The 16,581-nt window shown below is 28.1% G+C and overlaps 2 protein-coding genes across 3 annotated transcripts in view; both read right to left on the bottom strand.

Moving 5' to 3' along the window:
- Positions 1-6,185: 6,185 nt before the first annotated feature.
- Positions 6,186-10,411, bottom strand: LOC107018202 (myosin-binding protein 2). 2 transcript variants are annotated; one of them, XM_015218620.2, is made up of 4 exons: positions 9,189-10,411; positions 8,476-8,649; positions 6,961-8,352; positions 6,186-6,886 (listed from the first exon to the last, which is right to left on the bottom strand). In XM_015218620.2, exons 1-3 carry the CDS (start codon positions 10,153-10,155, stop codon positions 7,004-7,006), a joined length of 2,490 nt encoding a protein of 829 aa, XP_015074106.1. In that variant the 5' UTR covers positions 10,156-10,411; the 3' UTR covers positions 6,186-6,886; positions 6,961-7,003. The 2 variants fall into 2 exon arrangements, with proteins under 2 accessions (XP_015074106.1, XP_015074105.1); XM_015218619.2 differs by having other exon boundaries at positions 6,961-8,361; positions 9,189-10,410.
- Positions 10,412-15,825: 5,414 nt separating this feature from the next.
- Positions 15,826-16,581, bottom strand: part of LOC107017970 (putative clathrin assembly protein At2g01600) — a 7,078-nt gene continuing 6,322 nt past the window's right edge. The window contains exon 15 of the mRNA XM_015218288.2: positions 15,826-16,461. Within this exon, the coding sequence (XP_015073774.1) occupies positions 16,117-16,461 (345 nt within the window). The 3' untranslated portion in view covers positions 15,826-16,116. The remainder of the gene's footprint in view (positions 16,462-16,581) is intronic.

Here is a 16,581-nt window from a genome sequence, read left to right as displayed (position 1 = left end):
GTTTGGGGAAGTTTGAAGCTTCATCAATGGCTGCTCATGCTACACTTTGAAGATCTTAACAATGTTTAACACTTTTTTGACTATTAATTTTTATTTTTAACAACAAAGTACTACTCTGACTTATTAAAAATTTGAAGAGAGAGAGGATAAAAAGAGTTATTAAATAGATAAAATAGTTTTCATGATAGGAACATAGTATAAGAAGGGAGTAATATATTCTTAATTTTTTTTTTACTTGAAAAAAGGTTAAAGAAATTAAATAATATACATTTATATGACAAAAAATTATAGTACTTTTTATCATAATAATTATGTATTTTTCAAAGAAAATTAACACATAATTTGTTTTCATAGGGTTGTGTTATCGTGTTTGATACAAAGAAAAATGTTTTCTAAAGAACAATTAATGAGTTTCTTATATTTGTTTTTTATTTATATTTGATATATAAAATAAAATAAAAATTAAAAAAATTAAATATAATCTACATAAATAATTAGATATCGTAACAAATCGAGTGATGAGATTAGGATGAAAGACTCAGGAATAAATGAGAAATTGTGGTCATGATTCTTTATAAATATTTATAAGGAAAAGACTCAAATATGTCATCAATTTTTAAAAAAAGACTTATTTATGTCATTCGTTAAAAATTTGGCCATCTATGTCATTACCGTTCAAAAAAAGACTCAAGCATGCCATTATTTTTTAATAGTGGTTTTGCAAAACCTTTTTTACACTGACCAATTATAATTCGGCAACGTCATCAATTTTTTAATAAAATATAATTCTGAACAAAAATTGAATTAACTTTTTTTAAAAACTTTTTATTTAAAAAATTGATGATGTGACCGAATTATAATTGGCGTCATCAATTTTTTAGATAAAAAAAAATCAAAATTATGAATAGCAGTTGAATTTTTTTTTTTTTAAAAATAAATTTTAAATAAAATTGATGACATGACTGAATTGTAGTTGGTCACGTGTTAAAATGGTTTTGCAAAATCACTGTTAATAACATAAATGAGTCAAACTTTTAATTGATATCATAAATGAACCTTTTCTGAAAATTTAATGGCATATTTAAGCATTTTTCCATATTTATATACTAATTAGGACTAATTAAACACCCCCATAAAACTTTTACCGGAAATATTTTTTTGTTTATGGAAGACTAAAATTTGAAGTAAACGTTGAATGGGGATGATATTATTCATGTGTGAAATAAGGTAGGGAAAATGCACAAGTATCCTCTCCACCTATGCTGGAAATTTTAGAGACACATTTATACTATATTAAGGTTCTATTACCCTCTTGAACTTATTTTATAAGTAATTTTCTATCCGTTTATGGCTTACGTGGCACTAGCTTGAAAAAAAAAAGTCAACCAGCGTTGGGCCCACAAGATAGGTAGAAAATTATTGATAAAATAAATTCAGGAGGGTAACAGGACCTTAGTATAGTATAAATGTGTCTATAAAATTTTGAGTATAGATTGAAAAAATACTTGTGCATTATCCCAATAAGATATATTAAGTAGAAGTTGACCAAAAAAATTTGCTATCTAGACTAATATTTTTTGCAATATTAATTCAATTATTCCTCTTTACTGTGGCTCTTGACTTCTTGTATTTGAAAAATAATATATATTTATGTCATTTTCACACTTTCTCCGGTTTTGTTTATTTAATAATAATAATAATAATAATAATAATAATAATAATAATAATAATAATTCTTATTATTTCTTTACTTCAAATTGATAAAAATTATGCGTTATTCAAAGTTTGCCTAAGAGGAGAAAAAGTTGATTTGATCTTCGCTTGTCCATTTTGTCTAATTCACTGAATGGGTGAGTCGTCGAATTCTGAATCACGTAATATACTTTATTTTTTGAATTACAAACTGACATCATTCAAATAATTACTTTCTCTATTTTAATTTATACAATGCATTTTTTAAAAAAAAATATTTTGGTGTAGTAGGGCATTGGTGGAAAAACCTTAGTAACCAAACTTTAGAAAACAAAGCAAGAAAATTATCAAATAAAACTTTAAATTCTAGAAAAGGAACTCCATAATGGAAAGTGTATAACACATTAACACATGTCTATAAAGACTGACTATAAGTTGAAAATCGTTTGTTAACGACAACAGAAAATTGCTTAAATAAAATTACAGTGGAAAGACTCCTAAACGAACTGAAATAATAAACTAAATAGATAATAACTGTTGCAGCTTAATCATAAATAAACAGAGATAGAAACTGTTCAAACTTAATACGATTAAATAACTAAACTGACTCGTGATGTTCCAATAATGTCATGTTTTATAAAATAAATTAAATAAGCTTCTTTCTGTTCTTCTTTTGAAAATGTGTTTCTAATTTTAATTGCACTAGAGAATAGTATCATTGTCAATTCATGTGTATGGAATTAAAATAAATCAGCCCAAAGAGAAGAAAACAATTTTTTTAATTAACAGCGGTGACAAATTAATTGAGTAGACGATTATTTAAAGGGATAATTAAATATAATAGCAAACTAATAACCTAAAATAAATGGAGTAGCTACTGTTTGTTTTAATTGTGCTCCATAGCAAACTTTCGCCGAAGTTTGCCAATCGCCTCTCTCCCAAAATTCTCGCTCGCCACTCTCCCATTCTCGCTCGCCACTCTCCCTCTGCTGCCTCTCTCGCTTTATACAACAGAAGTGTATTAATTGTGTTTCTGTTTTGTATAAAGCGAGAGAAAATTATATATACACATGCAAAAACATATATCTTCGGGCTATACACTTATAATTATACAATATATAAACATCTTATTTCGATTCAATTGTATGCAAAACAAATTTTATACCCATATTGCAGTAAAATAGGCCAGTGAATTATACAATTGCGCATTATACAATTGCAGTGAAATAGGCCAGCGAATTATACAATTGCAGTGAAATAGACCAGTGAATTATATAATTTAGGCCAGCGAATCATACAATTGTATATATATAGCGAGGACAGCGCATTATACAATTTAGGTCAGCGAAATATATACAGTTGTATATGTATAGCGAATTATACAGTTATATGTTTGCTATGGAGCACAATTATGCAAAATTTGCTATAACATACAAATATGCATTTTTTATTTGCTATATGTGAAAATTGTCCTATTAAAAATATAATAATTACTTTTTTATTAAATAAATTTAAGAATATTTTCAAATCATTACCTTGGGGAATAATGTATCCTGTGTGACAGCCGGACAGATTAAAATATTTTTTTTTGAAATTTCTTTTATTTATTTCCTTATTTTTTAAAATTAAAAAAAATTATTTTCTTCTTGTTTTCATAGCGATGGAATTTTTATATCGTGGAATTTTACTTAAATTAGAATATAGGTTTCTCTTATGAACTATGATATGAGTTTTTATTTTATTTATTTGATCTCGAAATATAATAACTTTAGTTCAAAATCAACTCTTTCATTTTAATTATTAGAATGAACATAAGGATCAAATTTACACTTTACAAAGTTTCTTCGATACGTAAAAAATGACATTGACCCCAAAATTATTTCAAGATTTACAAATATACTTTTTTAAATGTCTTATGTGACTTCCTCTCCAATCCAATAGAAGAATTCCTATTTTTTTCCCTTTTATTTTTTTTCTTAGTCTTGTTTTTCAATATTCAACTTTGATATATTTTGACAAAATATGTTGATATCATTAATTTTCACATTTTTCTTGCTCGTGCAGAAAAACAATCATTAGATGAGTTAGTGAAAAATAAATTATTTTTTTAATAAGTGAATGTATTAAAAACAAATACAAGATTAACAAAATGAAGAGAGTATTACATATAAAAAAATGTATATCTAAGTTTTGATTAGAATTATTAATACAAAGTTTAGAGTTAAGGTAATTATATATATATAAAAAAAACACTTCCACCCATAATTAAGTGAAAGAAATAATTTTTCTTGGTGAAAATGACTTTCTTATTGCCAAATATCAAAAAATGATTTTCTTGTCTCCTAACAAATACATGTTTTTGTTTCACTCATACCAAAAGGAAAAAAAAAAAGCTTAAAGACAAAACTAATTATTACTCCTACTTTTTCCTCAATTTTATTTACTCGAAGAGTATAAACATCTCAATTATTATACAAAAATAGAATAAATATTTAATAAAAAGAATATGATCTTAAAATATAAGGAAGGATATAATAATTAAATATCTCTCTTATAACTAATAATATGATCTTAAAATATAAATAAGGATGAAATAATTAAATATTTCTCTTATTAGTGATATTTTTTTAACAGATAAGTAAAATAAAAAATACGATAAATATTTTAAGACGATGAATATAATACATCCATATCTTAATTATCTTAATGTGTGGCCTTATAGAAAATGAGCTAAATGTGGGACATAATAAATCAAGTTATGGTCAATTAATTATCCCCATCTTGAGGGCCACAACCTAGGTACTATGATATTAACAAGTTTGTTTCTTCTTGTTTTCATAAAGGTGGAATTTTCATATGTTTTCACACTTAGAGTGGAATTTCATCTTAGTTAATAGGAAACTTGATCTTATGATATTTAAACTTCTTTTGGACGTGAATATACTAATTTGATTAGTTCAGATTTGTGTTACGTAAGATCTGTTTAAATAAATAAAAAAAGGCTTGAGTATTAAGGCTTAGATGCCCAAAGTTTTTAATCAAGATTGAAGGAATTCTTTCTTATTGATATACGAAATTAATTAACTTATTATGTACGTATTTTTGTTTATAATAACTGAATGAGATCTAAACATAAAATATTTGTATACATATATAAAATAACTTACTATAATATTCATGACATTTTCAAACAAACATTGTCATTATAATGAAATTTAGATGTGTTTTCTTTTGGTACTTGATTGAATAAAATGGAGCTCAAAACAAGTTTCACAAAGTTCGAAACAAATATACATAAGAAATTAGAGTTGGTATAACGATTTAAAAGTTATGATTCTAAATTCTAAGATAAAATAACGAGTTCAAACTAACGTGTAATAATAACAAGAATATCAATATCTAATATATACATAAAAATAATAATGAACCCCTCAACACAATATATGAGCATTTTGATAATATATTCCATACAATTGCATTTAATGACTTGTAATATTTTGAAAAATATCAAATCAATGCCTGACCACCATTATTTTACTAACTAATAATAACACAAAAAAAATTCTTAGAAATGGTTTAATAATATTTGTATATTTTTTATTGACATATCGCAAAATAAAGACCATTTATTATTTATTAGAGATATTATAAAACTCTTCAACTAAATATCCTAGATTGATCTCATTCAAATCCTCTATATAACTACTTTTCTCATTTTTTTTAATACAAAAAAATTACAATCTTTTCTAATTTTCTCAAAAACTCATGATGTTATGTTTTGTAATTTTTTCTAATATCTAATATTTTTCACATCTTCCTTCCAATATGCCTAATTAATTAGGGATTAGACCACAATTAGATATTTTGAACTAACTTTCCCTTTATAATATAATAAAAAGTAATAAAGATATAGAGGAAGGTGAGCTGAAAACCAGCATGACACTAATCATCATTATGTCTCATTAACCTTCACCTTTAGTGTCTTAAACTATCATTAAAATATGTTAATAATGATTAGCTACTTAGCTTGCATATGCATATACACAAACTTTACCTTTGTAATCATGTTTCAAAGCTACCTTCTTAGCTGTTATAACCCTTTTTTACTTCACTAATGAAAAAAACTTTTGGTCAGAAAATTCGGCCATAAATTAGCCAGAATGATATTTTTTTCTCTGATATTTTACTTTTTAAAAATATTTTTATCTTTTTAGTTTAAATACCTTTTAACTAAAAAATAGAAAAAAAAATTAGTTTATTTTAAAATAAAATTAAAAAAATATTATAATTTTTAAAAATTTCTGATCAAATTTTAACCAAATTTTCTGATCATTTGGCATTATCGTTTACTAATGTTTGAAAGAAAGATTTGGTTTTCCTTTTCTCTTAACTACTATTCAATTGAATAATATATAGTGTAAGTTGTGAACATCCATATTTTTAAATCAACTTTACAATAAAGAAAACAATGAAAGTTGGCTGTCAAATAAATGAAAGAAAGAAACAAAACAAAATTAAAATACTCACTCATTTATGTACTCTTACAAAGACAAATGTAGTGTACAACTAGACAACTTTGCCTTCTAAAACCAAAAAAAAAAAAATACTTAAACAAATCTTATATGATAAAATGATGAAAAAGAAATGAGAGATTAGGCAAAAAAGAAGTTACTTTCCCCTTTATGCCTTATAACCCTTTTAAAATGAAAAAAAAAGGACAAGAAAATTGTTGCTACTCCTAATTTGTCTACAATAAACAAAGACAAATTTCTTGGAATTGGAATCTTTGTTGGACCCTCTCCAGCTTTACAAAGCTAGTGCTTTGTCCTTTCCACAACATAGAAAAGCTAGAGCGGTGCTGGTGGTAGATAGCAGGTATCCAGATACGTAAGCTGACTCGAACATCACAAACTTTTTTATTTGTTTTTGAAGATAGAATGGCTTCACCCTAAATGGACTACACACACATTCATCATTCCCCCTCTTTTGCCCTCAAAAGTTGGAGAATTGACACCAACTCATACTAAAACATTTGGTTCAACTTTGACAAATGATCATTGAAGCTTGAGATCAAAAACTTAGACCAGACCATTTCCAAGGCCTGATCTCTCTGTCAAGGGATTCTCCAAGAAGAGTTTTATCAGCTATTGCATGGATTTCGAGTGCATCGTTGAGTTTTTACTATGATCATGGTCTGAAATTGTGAAAGAAGTTAGACAATGTGATAAGACATTTAAGAACATATGAGATAAAGAGAGTAAAATATACCAAGTTATCTTCTTTGGCGCGACAAGTGAGTTAGCACTCTTGACTATAATATGAGACCATTACTTGAGCTCCTTACACGAAGATCAACTGTCTTTAGATCGCGAAGATGTTGTAAGATTTCATGAAGAAGATCCATCCCTTTATCGCCTTTCTTCAACGAGCTCATGCAGTTCTTTAGGAACTCCCTATCTGCCTCGAGAGCTTGTAGTCTTTCATGTAGAAGATCTAACTCCTCTTCTATATCTAGCTTCTTGTTTTCCTCATCAACGTCGTTGGAATGGAAGCCATTTTCATGTCCATTTATCATAACATCTCCGTTTTCGTCACTCATTGCATCAAAAAGTGGAAGAAGCCCCTTGCCCTTTGGATTGATAATTAGTTTCCCATTCATTTCACTCAAAAAACCATTGGCATGTTCATTTATCTCTCCATCTAAACGAGAATTTACCACCGTATGATCTCCATTCTCTCTATATGAATCGTCCATTGGTCTAACATCCTCGAATTCTTTTGCATCTTCATCATCCATAGATATAAGCTTTTCTTCCAACATCTTTAGCTGTTCAAGGATGGACATCCTCTCTTCCTCGAAATCAACAAACGATTCTTCCAATTCTAGAAAAGCATCAACTTGAACTTTATTATCATGATCATCACATTCTTGATGACAATAAAAGTTGACATCTTCTTTTGGTTCTTGATTCAAATCAATCGACAACTCCTCACTGTCCTCACCGTTGCTACAAGAGGCTGATGAAAATAATCCGCTTCTTGCAACACTTCCATCTTTGCTTCTCTTCAACATCCTCATCGCCTTTTCTTTTGCTTCATATTCCGATAACCTTTTTCTATATACTTCCAATTCTTTCTCTAGCTCTTGCTTTTCCTTCTCCCTCTTTACCATAAGCTCATTCAAAAGCTGCAACGCTTCTTGATCATACTCCGATTGTTCTTCCATCATTCTCTGATATTGCAATGCTTCCATCTGCATTGCTGATTTTTCTTCTTGAAGCTTATTTATCATAGCCATTGTTTGATTAGCAGCCACAGCAGAGGCACTCCTCTCTTCTTCTAACTCTGTGTACAACGCGTGTAGAGCCTTTCTCTCAGCTTTTAACGCTGATTTCAAATGTTCGATTGATGAAACTGCATCCCCGCCTTCTAACTCACTGACCACACTCCCATCCAAAGACTCAGTTCCGAAATCTTTCTTCTCAAGGAGTAGTAACTTCTTATGCAACTGATAGAAACTATCGATAGAAGTTGGCGTCTCTGGAACTTTTTCTTCTTCAATCTCATCCAACTTTGAAGATATCAATGATTCATTGTTCATCACATGATCATCAAACTCGAGCGATAACAATTTCAATTCTACTAATTTGTCATGATCTTCTGTAGGACCTAACATGATACAACAAAATAAATAAATGAATACATAACATCACAACCATTGGAAAAACACTCTCAAATTCTTTTCTTTCGTCGCGCTAAAGAAAAGATTTGGTTTAACCTTACCATGTTGATCAATATCATGGAAATGAGCAGAACTTGTGAAATGTTCTTCTTGTGTACATGAATCAAGAGATACTTCACATGGAATTTCATCTGATAGATTCATATCAGGAATTTCATTTCCAATTGACACTTCTGCCTCAATTTCATCGATTTGTTGTATTTCGGAAACCTCTTCTGAAATAACAAAAGTAAAGCAACAACAATCAACAACAACAACATACTCTGTGTAATCCCACAGAGTGAGGTCTACAGAAAGTAGAGTGTATGCAGACCTTACCCCGACCTCAGAGATAAGGTCCTGAGGACAGTCCAGAAACATCAGATAGAAACAAAACAGAAACTAAAACAAAATAATACGACAATCGAGGCACAAAGCATCATCAAAAGATAGTAAAAGTTGGGAAACCTCTTATGAAACTACAGAAGTAAAGCAAAAACAATCAACAACAACAACAACATACTCTGTGTAATCTCACAAAGTGAGGCTTAAGGACGATAAAGTGTACACAGACCTTACTCCAACCTCAAAGTTAGAGAGCCTATTTCCACTAGACCCTCCACTCAAGAAAAAAGTAACGGAAGTATAAGAAACAACAGATAGTAACAGAACAAAAACTACTAACAAAAGAATACAACAATCGAGGCACAAGGAATCGATAGATAGTAATAGAAATCGAAGGACAAGAAACTACTAGAGTATTATGAATATGTACCTGGTGTAACATCTGAATCATTTTCTTCTCTTACACTTTCAACCTCAATTTGAACATTATCTGTAGCAGATTCTTGGTGAAATTGATCAAATTGTTCATCAAACTCCTTTACTGAATGACATTCATCAACACAAAAACTAAAACCATTTTCATCTTCTTCCATCTCCATAGAATCAAGAACTGCAAACTTATCTTCCTCCTCAATCTTGTCAATCTCAACAACCAATTCATCATTCTTTTCGCAATTTTCGTCGGTTTCATGGTTTTTACAATGATCTTCCTCAGTTGTTGAATCAATCAGTTCAACAGGAACCAACTTATGACCACTACACTCAACAAAAAACTCCAAATGCTGAGAAGAATACTCAAAAGATGAATCCTCAATTACACAAACTTGAACACCTTGATCTTTCATTACTTTTTCAATAACCAAATCATCAAGATCAGTTTTTTCTTCATCAAAATCTGATCTTTCTTTAACCAAATCATCATTTGTTGACTCAATAACCAAATTCCCTTTTTGGGTATCTCCCAAATCATCAACTTCACAACTTCCATTTGTAGACTTTTTCTCCAACTTCACATCACAACAAGAACATTCAAATCTTGAATTATCATCATCATGTGGTGATGACAAGCAATCCTCACACATATCTTGTGATTCAACCAACTTCTGATGATTTAAACAGAACCCCAATTGAGATATCTCTTTAGCATGAGCTTCACAAAGAAGATCTTTGCAAAAAGCTTTAGTCTTTTCATGTTCAAACAAATGATCAATTCTTGAACACAATGGACATGGTGGTTTTAAGCCAAAATAGTTAGCAAATTTAATGATCATATAAGAAAAAAAAGAGTTAAGGAGAAGTAAACTTATAAGAGTCCATTCCAAGACTGCATAGATAAGAATCATTGTGATTTTGTTGGTATTTTTGTGTAACATAGTTGCAAATTTGTTAGCAGCCATGATCCAATATGAAAAAATACATAAAACACAAAAAAAACTAATAATTTCACAAACTTAATATACACAAAGTGATAGCTAATTGAAGAATAATGTTGAGTGAAGGTAGGGAAAAGAGGGAAAATAGTTTAAAGTAGAGAAATGAAGAAAAAGATTTTTTTATATTTTGGATTGAATAGTAAGAAAAGGAAGCTAAAGGAGACTTGAATCTGTCAAAGTAGGGGAGCCAGGGTATTACAACTTGTTTCAATGGTTGTTACATGTGGTATATTGTTAAATGTTATGTTTGCGCGGATGATTATATCGTATCGTTTAAATTTATTGAATATTGATAAAGGTGGGTGTTTTGATATTTAGTTAAGTTATGGATTATCAAACTTTTTATTTGGCAGATTAAATATTAAAATTTTAAATTTTGATTTGGTATGGTATTCGATAGTACTGTATTGAAGTTGTAGCTGATTGTATTATTAAGTTAATACTATTTTTTTAATTATTTTTTTTTATGTGGAGAGACGATATAATAAGTAGAAAACATTAAGAAAAATAAATTGATCCAATTAAAAGATATGTATTTAGGTTGTTTGTGTTAATTCTTTAACTTTCTTTTTTGGAGTTGTACTAATGAGTAATAGATAGGTTGATACATGATATTTGTTTAGTAAATGATTCGGTATTCGAGAAATACCAAGTGGTACTAATGTCTCATAACAAACTCAAATTCGGAATACCATAATTCTAGAATTTTACTCTCAAATACCGTGTCAAATATCCAATTATTGAATATTAAGTTACAAATTTTTTTGATTCGATTCAATAATTCGATTTTTTTATGTTCAGCCCTAGATATTGACGAGAAGTCTTATTCTATGTAATTATTGATTTGGTGTGATAACGTCATAATCTTATTATATATTTTGATCTCTTTTGTTTTTAATAGTTATGTTTTATTTTTTATTCCACCTTTTTATATTAGTTTTATTCCGTCTCTATTTTTCTGATAGTTTTTCAAATTAGATATATAACTTATATAATAATAGAGACGATATAATCTATCCAAACACAATAATTATATGCTATAATTATTAAAATAATACAATACAATATAATATATTATCATTACGAATCAATAAGTAATAACAATGCAATTAGAGTAAGGTAAAAATAATTTTCTTTATGTGTATATATAAATTCTCTTAATTTCTATTTTAATGTGTTTATCTCTTTTTATTTCAAAACTTCTTGCCAAATATTTTGGCTTCCCCACTGCTGTCAAAGGTAAATCTAAATTTAAGAATAACAACTATAATTGATTATAACTGTGTTCTAAAAATTGTAAATAAAAATTATTAAATTCGATCGAAATCACGATCAAGTTTTGAACTCCCTGGTGATTCAATCAACTTTCTTAGTAGGAAAAAAAAGATCAACATATAATAATAAGTTCCAATTTCTGATTTTTTATATAACATTTTTATATATTAAAATTATTTTGATGAAGAAAATCTTATTTAGCCGCTAGAGTCCATAGAAAGAATTATATTCCTATTAAAGATATGATGGAAAATATAAATAAAAATAAATTAATCGATCAAATAAAAGCATCTTTAAGTTTAATAAATAATTTTACACATTCAACAGCTAACATTTGCTGGATTCTTCTTTTCGTACCGATTCATTTATTTAATATAATTAGCTTATACTAGTAATTATTACATCTTTAATTTATTATTTTTGGTCTTCATTTTTTTTTTTTTTTTAAAAAGAACTTTACTCTTGAAAAGAAACATTTCATATTCATATACTAGAAATTTAAGAAATTATCGTATAAAGTATAAATAACAAATAATAATAACAACATGTGAAATTTTATTTAATGGGTGCTCAAAAAAGTACAGTGTATATAATTAGTCTATCACACACATACTGAGTGATTTCACAATTTAAATTCGTGACTTATAAATTACACGAGATAATTTTCTGTTACTTCAAGTTGCCCTCCCATTAATAAAAATTCTTATGTTTTTCTTCAAATATATTTCAATAACTGAAGATAAAGCCAAAAATTATTATCTCGAATATCTCATAAATTTTAGATATTCGCAAGAGGTTACAAAAATATCAAATATTATTTTTTAAATATTCATAACTCTTAGATATTCACGTAGAGATCGCGATGAAATCAAACACTGTCTTTATTAAAAAAATCTCGAATATTCCGCAAATTCATGAAATATTGATAGGTATCAAACAAATCTCAAGGAGGTTCATATTATCCTAGTTTGAAAAATACACAACTGTAAGTCTATGACCCTCGAGTCGAAAAGAAATCTTACGAGAGAAAAACAAAATTGTACTCGTATTTTATTTTATCAATAATATATTCCTGTTTTTTCAATTATTTTTTTTAAAAAAAGAAGTCAAAAAGTATTGTTTTGAGTTGTTTATTTTCTGTCTTTTTTTTTTGTTTAATTTTTTTTCTAAAAATAAATTGTATTTTCTTTGAGAAAGTATAGGCTTTGGATCCAAAAACATGTAAATGGGCCCACCCATCAATTTTGGACCACCAACAAAAGTTAGGTTTGGGGCCCATTAGATGCTGTATTTCATCATATAGATCTGTCTGTCACACTCCCACGCTCTTTTGCTTTTTTACACATACTAAAGCGGTTCGTTATTTGGACATCGTTATTTAAATTTTACGTTTATATATATATATGATATAAAATTATAATTTGAAATTAAATTGATACGATATTAAAGTTTTGTTTGGATATATAATATTGTATTTTTCTTTTCCATATAAATGAATAACTCATCAAAAACTTCTTATTCGTCGTATAATTTTACCAAATGAGTATATCATAGTTTACATAAGTATCAAAATATTTTAAAGTGCCGCGTCGTATATAACATATTTTATTGTACTCCTTTTATAACAAATATTTGTGATTATATATTTTCATATACACATAATTTTATTAAGATTCGTTAACCGTAACAGTAGTAACTAATTATTCTTTTATATGATAGGGGATAATTTCTTCAGATCGAACATAATTTTTTTTTTTTTACTAATATCTGAAAATGATAGAACTATTTTATAAAACAAAATATATATTTATGAATCAAATTGTACATTTTCAAAAAATGAAACCACAATCTAGAAGATCATGTTTATTAAGAATTTAAATCATATACAATTTCAAATATTTTGCTTCAAATTTGATTTTATATATGAAGTTATTTTATAGCAAATAAATTTACAATTTACTTTTTAAATGATGAGTTAGGTGGCTTTAAAGTCTGGTATTTGTGTACTATGGTGCTCAATTATCAAATACTATGTGCTAATTGTAGTTTACTAAGATGTATTTTTGTGATTATTAATTCAAAACATTAATACTATTTTTTTCTTTTGACATTTTGGTCATTAAATTTGACCAACAATATTATTGATATATGAATTTATGTAAGGCCCTACCTCAATGTCCTTGATTCAATGAATTAAAATTTAAATAAAACTTAATAGTATGAACGATAAAATTTATCAGTATTAAATGTTTATATTTAATAAATAAAGAAAATTTATATATTTTTATATAGACACACATTGAATAGTATTATACTATTATATAATATTGTTGATTTAAAATTTCAAAAATATTGTGTATAATCTATTATGTTAAGATAGGTATTTGATTTGATTATTACTTTTATATGTTGGATTTATTTTGAAGGTTAATTAGAATTTTATGGCTATCTCACTATCAATTATGTCAACTTAAAGAATATGGGATGTTTCACTCTTCTCAACATAGCATAAAAAAGATTCTTTTTTTTTGTTTGTACAAAATAATGTTTTTGTGTATGTGAAAATTCAAATCATGCTATATAATTGTAGATTTATTTAAATTCAGTATTTTCTATGTTAAAATAAAATTATATATAAAAAATTGTCAAATTTGTAAAAAAATGATAGGTATAAATCCAAACTTTAAAGATATTATAAATATTAAATTAAAAAGAATTAAATCTCGAATTTGTTTATAATCGCTTCATTCTAATAAGTACTTCTTCCCCTTTACGAGGGGATGATCGTTTGATATTTGCACAGTTCGATTTGAATAATTCAATAATTGATAAATGAAAATAGATATTAAATATCAGACTTTCAAAGTTCACTCCAATAAATTCAATTTTGGCTAACAGTAATATCTATTTTCTCGACTCAAATCTGTTATCTATAAATTACATGAAGATAATTTTACCGTTATTTAACTAATACCGTATAAGATTCTGATAGACTATTTGTTAATACTCTAGTGGCCATTTAATTCAACTATATTTATGTTTTGGCCCACACCACTTTCAATAATCTTCAATTTCAAGCCATTAGTTTTTTAATTATTTGGTAGACAATTTCAAAATTTAGCAAACAATAAAGTAGTCTAATTACTTTTTAGTTTCTACGCTCCGTCCATTGAATAAAAAAAATGATGATATATTTCACATTTTTTATAATTATAAACCCAACTTGACTTATTCAGATTCACATTATGTAAGATTTATTAAGAACTCGATACTGAAGTTTTCCATAGTTATTTTCTTTCATTATTTTATTTTTTTTATTAATAAATGCAATTAATACATGAATAATTATAGCCACACTTGGGGACCCTACATACTTATTGCAATTAGTTATGGAAAACACAATCCAGGTTCTTGGTTATAAAGTTGAAACATTAAGCAAAGATAGATTTTATAAAAATTTTTGATAATATTATGTGTGAAAATTAATGTGAATATTATTGCACTATAGAAAGTTTTAGACTTTCAACTAGGGGACCCCACAAAGGTTAGTATAATTTCTTTTCTATGTAAGGTGGAGGGGTCAACATTCTTGAAATGTATTGATTGTTCAAAGAGGGATAAGTAAAGATGGTTCACCTATATATCAAAATTAATGTTTGATTATCATGTTTTAATTTTTTCTTTTTGACCCATCCATCCCCACATGAAATATAAAGAATTTTGAAGGAAGGATGGTTCATTTTAATATGAGTTTTTAATGGTAAAACACATCTGAACTATCGTTGTTTCGTGAGTTTTATATCTTAACATAACTCAAAGTTTGATCAGATAAAGTATTAGTTATTCTCTTTTTTCAAACTGAACTATCACCATCTATTCGACTTGGTATGTTTTAATACATAGATGGTGATAGTTCAGGTAGAGAAATGGAGAAGTTGATGATAATTTAAGTAGAAAAAAAGAACGACTAATGGTTCACGTGGAATAAATACTTTCACTCCTTTTGAAAAAGCATTTTGGTCTCCTTTGATGAAATCAAAAACTTGACTTGCAGATTTCTTTTGCTTTTTCAGCAATTGTAGGGAGCTGAAAGGAACAAGAGGAGGTAGGGGGTGGACCAAGAACCATTCTCATAAAACCAAAACGTTTTCTTTAACTTGACTTCAATCCTTCAACTTTAAACGTGCAAAAACAAACCTTAAAACGCATCTATAAGACGTTTCTGGCTTTATTCACCTTTGTATAAGTTTAAATATCTAATAAAAGGATACATGTATTATTGTATCTTGTACTTATGATAGCAATGGAACAATATAGGTCTATATATATACTAAAAAAAAGCACAAAGAGGGCAAGCTATCTATCAAGTCCATAACATAGAGGTAGTGATTTCAATCAACTGAAAAAAAGTTGAATCTCCATTATAACCATCTTTACATACAGACTGCTTTCGAAAACTATATCAAATGATTTACACAACCCCAGATTCACTAACAAAAATCGACTATGCCAAGTCTGCTACGACTCATGTATGTGCAACTTTTGAATATAGCAGCCCAGTGCTCCGCGAAAGGATTGATTGTTTGTGGAAAAGCAACAATGGTTGACAGGCAATACACTGTGATATGCCTTGTGGATGCACAACTTCTATTATATCAGGCCGGTGCTCCCAAAAGGATTGGTTGTTTGTGGATGAGCAACATGATTGGTAGGGAAAGCACTGAACCCTGCATCACCAAAAGGGTTGTGGGGATTCAGTATTGGATTTTGAGGTTGTGGATAGGCAGGTTCGAATGGTCCAAAAGGATTCATTTGATGTTGAGGCACCGCAGCCATTTGCACTGACGGAGGGGGAGGCATGGTGGTAGACATGGCAAATGGATCAGCAACTTCAAATGGATTAGGGGCTGGTGCTCCATATACTGGTCGTTGAGATGCTCTATATGCTCCTTCATCATACAAACTATTCAGTGTGAGGGAGTCCAATCCACCAGCCTGTTAGAGAGATACCAAAATAAATGTCAAAGAGAAGATATTTACTTGATTTCACAAAGCAGATAAAAAGACAAGAAATGTTTATCAGAATTAAGCATCAGAAACAACCCCCCCCCCCCC

Source organism: Solanum pennellii, chromosome 4, assembly GCF_001406875.1.
Source record: "Solanum pennellii chromosome 4, SPENNV200".
In the NCBI taxonomy this organism is placed as follows: domain Eukaryota; kingdom Viridiplantae; phylum Streptophyta; class Magnoliopsida; order Solanales; family Solanaceae; genus Solanum; species Solanum pennellii.
This window is presented reverse-complemented; position numbering and strand designations above follow the sequence as displayed.

Excerpts from the sequence above, each read along its gene's own strand:
- LOC107018202 (XM_015218619.2), bottom strand. The coding sequence starts at position 10,155 with ATGGCTGCTAACAAATTTGCAACTATGTTACACAAAAATACCAACAAA. Across the intron at positions 8,650-9,188 it reads TGATTCAGATGTTACACCAG|AAGAGGTTTCCGAAATACAA; the intron begins GTACATATTCAT and ends TTGTTATTTCAG. Across the intron at positions 8,362-8,475 it reads CCATGATATTGATCAACATG|GTCCTACAGAAGATCATGAC; the intron begins GTAAGGTTAAAC and ends GTATCATGTTAG.